The sequence below is a fragment of the Protopterus annectens genome, chromosome 14.part0 (assembly GCF_019279795.1).
Source record: "Protopterus annectens isolate FY-2018-M chromosome 14.part0, PAN1.0, whole genome shotgun sequence".
NCBI lineage: Eukaryota > Metazoa > Chordata > Ceratodontiformes > Protopteridae > Protopterus > Protopterus annectens.
Window position 1 is genome coordinate 347,906,580 of NC_056748.1, and position 9,391 is coordinate 347,915,970.

Consider the following 9,391-nt stretch of genomic DNA (forward strand, 5'->3'; position numbering starts at 1 on the left):
CCCATGCTATTCAACCCCCCTCCTCCTACTTTGATGCTTCATTTTACCATCCAGGCCCCCAGTACCCCATGTCCATGAAAGGTCCACCAGCATATCCCCTACCCCCCTCCAGACTTGCTGTCGGTATTGCTAAAGCCAGTCATGAATCAGTCATCCTGGGGGCTCTGCCATTTCCACTTTGTCCTGTGTTTTTCTTTTCATGGCCTGCACCATCTCCCATGCTCATCCATTACTTTTGAGAGCAACTCCTGTCTTTGAATCACACCTCCTATAATGTTTTGTCATCAGCTAATGTCCTCCCTCCTAGGATGGGCGCACACATCCCTCCCCGCTGCTCCATCAGTCGCCTAAGTCGCTAATTAAATGCTGTTTAGTTTTGTTATTCTCTTCATAAGTCACTTCAGTCAAAGTCAGAGCCCATCTGGCCAGGGCTTTGGTTACTTCTGCGGCTTTTTGAAAAGGGGTGGTCTCTAGAAACATTCAAGAAACAGCAACTTGGTCTTCTGTACATACATTTACCAAGCACAAGATTGATTCCTTCTCTTGGGATAGTGTATGATTTGGTAGAACTATTCTCCAGTGGCACCTGAACTCTGATCCTCCTTTCTTCTCCCTGTCAGTCCAAGTTTTGTATTGATCTTGTCTAGCTTAGGCTACTGCCACAGCGATATAATACTGAACGGAGTACAGTGATCTAATATTGAACGGAGTACAGTCGTACAAGTAAGCTTACAGTTAAAGTAAATGTTTGAGTAGATCAGTGTTGCAGTGCAAAAACCTTCCTACCTGTCTCACTTCCTTTTCTGCCAGGGTGGAGATTTCCATATTTGCCTTTTCTTCTAGTACATACTTCTGTCTGGTTCTAGCTTCCCTTTTCATTGACAGCATGAAAGCTGTTGATTTTATTGCCCATATATCTTTTGTACTAGCATGCTATTGTAGCTCTTTGGCTGTACTTGCACGTGGAAGGGTCCCCTAAAGCTATGGAATTTGGAAGTCCAGTTTTTGGCAAGATATGTACCATATAGCTTGGGCTGCTTGCAGCAGTGATCTATTCAAGCATCTGTTATGGTCAAGTTCACTTACTGTCATCTTTAAATTCTTAAGTACAGTTGTGATATAAAATTCATGTAGAGCACAGTTAACTCCATCTTCTCAACACGCTTGTATTTATCATAAATCTTTAAAAGATGATGCCTCAGAATGACTTTCCATTTTTTTTGTATGACTCCCTGCTTTAGATATTGTTAACCTGTCTCTCTGACTTCCAGTTTTCCTATATAGGATATAGTAATAAATTATGCCTTTCAAGACTGCTGAGAATAAAACTGGTGACTATATAGAACATAAGGAAATACTTTGATGGAGTTGATTGGTGCTCTGCACTGCTATTAGAGCAACTGCTTTTATGATCATTGTAATGGTTAAGGTATGATTATGCTGAATTGTATATTAAGTTATTGAATGTACTTGTATTTGGAATTTGAGTCTTTGCCCTGTTAATATTTTGTTGCAGCTGGACCACTCCGAACTTTGACTCCTGAGAGACAGCCAAATGGCTCTTCCACCTGCTCAACAACATTAGATCTCAATTTCCCTCTGCCTGGGGAGAAAGGACCAGCCTGTCTCGTTAAGGTAACAATTCTTTATTTATGAGCCTGTAACTTTCTAAAGATGGAACCTAATTGAAATGTGAGGACTTAACCAGAAATGATTTCCTATTTTTAATAGCATATATATTGTTTTGGTGACCAAAGTCAGTGCACTTAGTCATTCAGACCGCACAACTCAACGAAATTGCGTTACAACAATAACGCATGTATACTAATGCTAATCCAACAATAAAAACAGACATTTATGCAGTGCAACAAGTACAATGATATAGACAAAGACTATTCTACTTGCATGTCTTCGTCAGACCCCAAAATATTGCACAGATCTGAATCGGATTTCAAACTGCACAGAAGGCTAACTTGGCATATTGCACAGAATGTTAACTTGGCATCGTTAATATTACATGACCAGGGTTCAAAAGTGATAGTGAGACTTCCTTTCCTGACATCACGACTTTGAAATCATGTAGTCAGGATTGTAGAGAAATACTTCTGGCCTGTGGTTAAGTTTGCAGATGACTGTAAATTGAGTTTTGTTTTATCTTTTACTGGCTCACAATTGCTCCAGTAGAGGTTAGATTATGTTAACAGTGCTAAGACAGTGGTCTCAAATACGAAAAAATGTAGTATAGTTCATTTTGGCAAATAAAATATTTTCACGTAAGTATAGCTGACACACTCCTTCAGTTGGGCACTGTTGTTAAGGGATCTAGACACCCTTGTGCTAATTCCTTACTGTTTGACGGTCACCAATCTGGTGCCTGTAATTTCCAAAAATATCTCCACTAAATCCAAAGAAGTCGTAATTTCCATTTACTTTTATGTTGTCGCATCCATTCATTAATATTACACACTGGCATGCATGTATTGAACACATCGCTAAACTTGGGAGTAAACATTCATAACCAAAATGATCCCTGGCTTCAGAAATCTAAGTTATCAGGACAGACTGGCAGCTCTGTCTAAATGCAGCCTTGCTGCTTGTTTTTCCAAAAAAAAAAAAAAATTGGATCATTATCGTTTTTAAGAGAAATGTCTTTATTGAATTATGTATGCCTTAAGCAATCATATATTTATATAAATGAAAACAAGCCATATTGACATCATTTTAGTTGCAAATGTTATACATCACAAACCATATTGACATAATTTTAGTTGCAAACATTATGCATTACTTATCTGTACAGTCATTGTCAGTTAAACATTACATAGTTCATTCAAATCCTGCCTTCTTTTGAACCTTGTTCTTTCTCTGCATGTATTGTTTCCACAATTCCCATCTTTTTCTATGTAATGTCACATCACTGTCTAGCCCTCAAACTGTCATGGCTTGAACTACCTCAACTTTTTGCATAGGCCAAATTAATCATGGCCCACAAATTACTGTATAACCCCATAAAAACTCCAGCTCTCAAACTTACTACAACCTTACTGTAACGCTCAACACTATGATAATCAGACAAATCTTTACTTCACGTCTCTAAAAATAACACTGCAGAAGACTCCTTATATACTCTTATATCTCAAAAACCTGAAACTCCCTCCCTCGTAATTTTAGAACCACTGACACACACAAGTTTAAAAAACTACTCAAAATTCTAATTGACACTTGGCTGTGCTCATGAAACACCCTTGGCTGATCTCTTGTTATAAGTTCACTTTCCATTATTCATCCTGTCTCATGAACAATGATCTTATTTGTATTGTGATTTTTTTCTTTTTATTCTTAAATGTGTGTGAAATATAGTATTTCCCTTTACAAATGTAAATTCAAACTCTCAGGTTCTGTGTTTAATATAACTAAGTTCCGTATCTGATATTGTATCTACTGTAACTTATGTGAAGTTGTCCAATCTCGTCGTTTATTCATACACATGAGTTTGGAGCTGAACAATCGGCTCTGAGTCGGCCGCTTTACTAGCTAAAGATCTCAGAGTAGCTCGAGACCAGGTCCCTATCCCATGATGCTCTCTGTCCTACCTCGGATCTAGTTTGCCTCTGCAACAGATCTGAGGTCGTCTGGAGAGCTTGGGCCAGTTATTTATATTTTTCTTCCTTTTTGGGCTTATTTTTGCTGATGGTTAGTATACAACAAAACTTGTATTTGTACTGCTTTTGGGCTGCTTAGCCATAAAATTCTTTATTTAGAGTTTGACGAGTTTGTCATTTTCAGAGCGGTTGCTCTTTAGCCTTTGGCCTTTTCTTTAGTTATTCCCTATCCCTTTATATACTTAATAGTGTTATTTTATATAGTGTGATTTGGTGCTATTAGACTGTTAGTGTAGCGGATAGCGTCATTGTTTGTATACTAAAAAGTGTGAATTTAGTGTTAGACTGTTAGTGTCTTAGATTAGTGTGATTGTTTGCAATAGATAAATTTTGTATATCTTTACTCTTATCTGAGTAAGTTGTTCAGGGATTTGGCAACTTAGACTGTATTGGAATTTAGACTTGCAGTAGTCTTTTCTTCAGTGGTGTTACTGTTGGTTATGATGTCAGACCATAAAGAAAAGGAAAAATCTGGTTTCAAGAAGTGTAAATGCGGGCAGATGTCCACTATGGACGCCCATGGGAATTGTGTGTATTGTTTGGGGTCTGTTCACCTCCAGGAGGATAGCTCTATCTGCTGTTCCTTCAGTAGTAGGGTTTTACTGGAGAGACTAAGGAATCTGGTCGATAGAGGCTTATTGAAGCCAGAGTTTCAAGAGTCCTTGGACAAGGCTGTCCAGACCTCTAAGTCATTGAAGGGGTTGAAGTTTTCTAAGGTGTCTTCGGAGCCCAAGTCAGTCTCCAAGCCCTACTGTTAAGGTGCGGTCACCGGCTCCGCAGTCTTCGGAGCCGTGCACTGAGCAAGTGTTTCGGAGCCAGTCCCTGGTCTTGGAGCCAGTCTCCGAAACCTTGGGGTCACCTATCCTTCAGTCAGTGGCATCTTCATTTCCTTCAACTCGTTCTTCGAGGACCGTGTGTGATGTGGATGTGGACTGGGTGGTGCAGAGGCTCCTTGAGAACCCGGCACTTGCTAAATTAACGGCCTCTACCCAACCAGCCTCGGGGGGGCCTACGACCATTCCACCTGCTGTGACTACTTCTCCTCTGAGCCAAGTAGAGCTTTCGAAGCTGGAGGAGGAGGATCTGATGGTTGTGGTTCTTCGGACCGAGGCCTGTTCTAGTGCCCTCTGCTCAATCAGCTCTGACTCCTTCGGTTCCATTGGAAGAGTCTGAGAGCAGACACTCTCTCTCGTCAGTTCCAGGGGGGGGGGGTCAAACCAATGTGTTTGTTCTGGCCCTTCCTCTCAGAGCTTAGGTGCGGATGAGCTCATCTCAGTCTGGTTCGGAGCCCATTGTCTCTGCACCAGGGAAGTTGCTGTCTTATTTGGAACCAGTGGCTTCCTCGGGTTGGAGCAGTGGTGCCTTCGATGCCGTGAGGAGGGTTATGTCATCTAAGACACACACATCGTCAGGTCCCCCCTCCTCCCCTAAGGTGCTGCTTTCTGCCTCTACATCGCAGGTCCCTGTGAAGTGTCAAGACCCGGAGCCTCCGGTAACCCCATTGGGTCACCCTTGCTCTATTGAGACCACACCAGAAATCCCCACTGATGAGGTTCCCAGCAAGAGACTATGTAAGAGGAGGTATTTAGATTCCCGGCAGGAGTCTTTGACATCCGACAGAGACTTATAGGAATCGGAAGGGTCCCCACAGTCCCCCTTGGAGGATATCTCCTTTGCGGATATCCTGGAAGTCCTAAAGAAGAGGGGTGACTGGTAGCCTGTTAACCCTACTGAGGATGAGTTGGTGCTGTTTAAGGCCTTTGGGTCTCAACCTTCCACCTTCTGGGTGGCTCCGCCCTTCGAGTTGATGGAATTGGTTGCTTGAAGGGCGTGGGAGTCTCCTGATACTATGAAACTGGTCCCTCAGAGGCCGAACAAGTCATCACCTCCCTCCAGGGCAAGATGTTCTTCACTGATTCCCCATTGATGCCATGGTGGTGGCGGTGGCCACCAAGAAAGAGATGTCAGAAACCACTTCTACTGTCCATCCTCTTAATAGGGATTACAGGAAAATGGACAGATACGGGAAAGACATCTTTAGTTCTGCGACCTTTGTTATGCGATCACTTAACTATTTGACGTATTTTACACATCTTCAGAGAGATCTGAAAGAGCTTGCAGATACTCTGCAGGGTGATGCAGATTGAGCTGTTTCTGGAAAAGTGACAGCATAACGTAATACCCTTAACTCCATTGTGAACTCGTCCAAGCGGCTCATTTCCTATGCAGCTGATGGTTCGAGTCGGGCAACAGGTTCAGTGATAGCTCTTTTGGATGCGCTTATGCTCCTTTGCAGAAGCCTTCAAGTCTTCCTTTAACACCCCATTCGATGGCTCTTCTCTTTTTGGGCCCAAAGTCAAGGAGTCTCTGACTAGATGTGAGCAAGAGGGAAAGACTGTCTGCCGTAGGAGTCTGTTTTTCCACCCCTACCAGACCGTACCCCAAAGGGCATTAAGATGAAAAAATGCATTTCCGAAAGTCCCAAGGAGCTTTCCAGAACACACGTAGTGAACCCCCCTCCAGGGGCAGAGGAGGGGGCAGTAATGGATGCCGCCCCGGCGGCAGACGGGGTCCGCAGAACCAGAGCGACAGGGATCAGTACCTTGGTAAGCCCTATCAGCGCTTCTGAAAGGAGGCCTGACTGTCCTGCTCTGGAGACAGTCTGGGATCGCTTGGCTTTGTATCCAGATGCCTGGCTAGGCATTACAGCAGATTTTTGGGTACAAAGTATTGCTACCAGAGGATACATCATTTCATTTTTAGAGAATCCACCTGTTGGCAAAAAAATCCCAGATGTTCCACCCAGTCTCAGGGATCAAGCCGCCATAGAAATTCAGAGGCTGTAGGAAAAGTCATCCAGCCAGTCCCAGCAGACCAGATAAGATCCGGAACTTACTCCAGATTCTTTTTAGTTCCAAAGAAGACAGGGGACTGGAGGCCCATCTTGGATCTCAGCAGACTCAACACATTTGTAAAGAAGTAGTTCCGGATAGTCACGCTTTAGTCTAGTCTCCCATTCCTTGGAGTGGGCGATTTGGATGTGCTCTATAGATCTCAAGGATGTGTACTACCACATCAAAATGGCCAGGCCATCCAGACATCATCTGCATTTCTGTCTGGGAGCCAGTCACTACCAATTCCGAGCACTGCCCTTTGGACTCGCAGCAGCCCCTAGAGTGTTTACCAAATGCTTGGCAGTGGTTATGGCTCACTTGAGGTGTCTAGGATTCAGAGTGTTTCTGTATCTGGAAGACTGGCTCCTTACTGCTGCCTCCAGGCATCAACTAATTCTGTCCAGGGATCACACTCTGTCTCTAATCTCAGTTAGGCATCACTATCAATTTTGAAAAATCTGCGTTGTCTCCATCGCAGCATATCTCCTTTATCGGAGCAGAACTAGACACTACCACCTCCACAGTAAGATTGCCCCTGAACAGAATAGCAACTCTCAGAAACCAGGTCTCAGACATTTTGCAGAGAAGAAAAGTACCGGTCCATCAAGTACTGAAACTACTATGCATCATGGCAGCTATGCTCATAGCGGTTCCTCTGGGACATATGCACATGAGGATTCTTAAGTGGTTACTATTCACCCAGTGGTCGTACCAACAACTTCCCATGTCATTCTTAATCATGATTACGGACTCTTGCAAGAAGAATCTTCGCTGGTTGTTGACCAGCCAACAAGTTACAGTAGGTCGACCATTTGTTCTCCACCTGCCGTCAGCCACGGTGACCATGGATGCTTCTCTGATGGGGGGGGGGGGGCTTTTTCAGGGAAGAACAGCCCAAGGCACCTGGTCTGAGACGGTCACAGTTGCATATCAATGTTCTGGAGCTGAGAGCAGTGCTTTTGGCATTGCAGCACTTCCATGACTCTCTGCCTCTAGGGCCGATTGCGCTACAGACTGACAAACATGTCCGTGGTCTGGTACATCAACAAGCAAGGGGGAACCAAGTCTTACCCCCTGTGTCGAGAGGCCTTGAGAATTTGGTAGTGGGCTGTGTCCACCGGGCTCTTTCTGATAGCAACGCATATCCCGGGAAAATCCAACGTGATAGCGGACAAACTGAGCAGAGCCATTCTGCTACCGCATGAGTGGTCTCTGAAAAACGAAGTTGCGGAGAAGATTTTCCGCAGATGGGGCCAGCCTTGCTGCGACCTGTTTGCATCCCTTATGAATGCCAAATGCAGAAGCTACTTTACCCTGAATCCCCCACCAGGGGACAGCCTAAGGGACTCACTCATGCACGATTGGCCCCTGGGACTCCTGTATGCCTTTCCACCTATACCCCTGATTCCGAATTTCTTGCAGAAAGCCAAAACCCTGGGAAGGACTGTAATCTTAATAGCCCCTTTTTGGCCTCGTCAGATTTGGTTCCCCTTCCTTTGACTATCAACTGGAGCAACCTTGGATTCTGGACCCAGTTCCAGACCTACTGACACATTTGTCAGGGGCCCTCCATCCCTCCCCTCCCTTCATTCCCTCAGATTGACAGCGTGGTTGTTCAGATTCCCAACCTAGCCAGGTGTCAGGATTTTTCTTCTGAGGTGCAAAATATTCTTGTATCTTCACATAAAGCTTCCACCAGAAAGTTGTATGATAGTAAATGGAAGCGATTTGCCTTTTGGGCATCCCAGAATAACATTGATCCTTATGTTAACCCCGATTGCTAGTATACTGGAATTCCTATCTAAGCTTTTTCATGATGGTGCTGCAGCTGCCACGATTAGAGTTCAATTGGCTGCTATCTCGAATTTTCATCTTGGAGCTGAAGTTTCTAATTTGATGTCTCACAGATTATGTAGGGCCTTCCTTAAGGGCACCATTCATTTTAGGCCACCTGTTAGACAAACCTTTGCTCCCTGGAGTCTAAATTTTGAGCTGTCACGTATTATTCCCCCCTCCCCCCTTTGAGCCTGCATCATCCTGTCAGTTGAAGTTTCTTACTTGGAGGACTATTTTCTTGGTGGCCATTACCTCAACACACAGGGTATCTGAACTCAAAGCCCTTTCTATCAAACCCCCATATTTGGTGTTCCACCCAGACAGAGTATCATTGAGGACTAATCCTTCATTTCTGCCAAAGGTGTGTTCTGAGAAGAATCTGAACCAAACTATTGAACTTCCAACCTTTTTCAGTAATCGTTCTAATAGGCTAGAATAGACGGCGGTGGTGGTGCTGCGATAGCGTTGTCGCCTCACAGACGTTGCCCATTAGATTCTCAGAGCATCTTGTGTGTGGCGACATGCGTGAATGGGCGTTCCTTCGTTGAAGGTTGTGCGTTAGGCCCGGCAAGCCAGCACATAAAAACCTACTGCCAATCATTAGCGGACCGGAGTTCTGTTGTGGCGACCCCTAACCGGGAAAAGCCGAAAGACACAAACATTCTAATAGGCTGGAATACATGTTGCATAAACTTGATGTTCACAGACAATTGAGGTTCTATTTGGACAGAACAAAAGAATTTAGAAGATCTGACCAACTCTTTGTATCTCATGCTGACGCTAAGAAAGGATTACCAGTTTCTAGAGTTACCCTTTCCAAATGGTTAACTGACTGCATTAAATGTATCTACTCTTCAGTGAACAAAACAGAATACGGTGTGAAGGTGCATTCAACTAGAGCAGTCTCCACTTCAGTGTATATGGCTCTATTACCCTTGGACACTATATGTGCAGCTGCCACTTGGTCTAAGCCATATACTTTTATCACTCATTTACAAA

At 44.0% G+C, this 9,391-nt stretch overlaps 1 protein-coding gene across 1 annotated transcript in view; it reads left to right on the forward strand.

Moving 5' to 3' along the window:
- The window catches only part of LOC122788982 (minichromosome maintenance complex binding protein), a 1,363,580-nt gene that overhangs the window by 248,403 nt on the left and 1,105,786 nt on the right, over positions 1 to 9,391 (forward strand). The window contains exon 8 of the mRNA XM_044056074.1: positions 1,517 to 1,635. Within this exon, the coding sequence (XP_043912009.1) occupies positions 1,517 to 1,635 (119 nt within the window). The remainder of the gene's footprint in view (positions 1 to 1,516; positions 1,636 to 9,391) is intronic.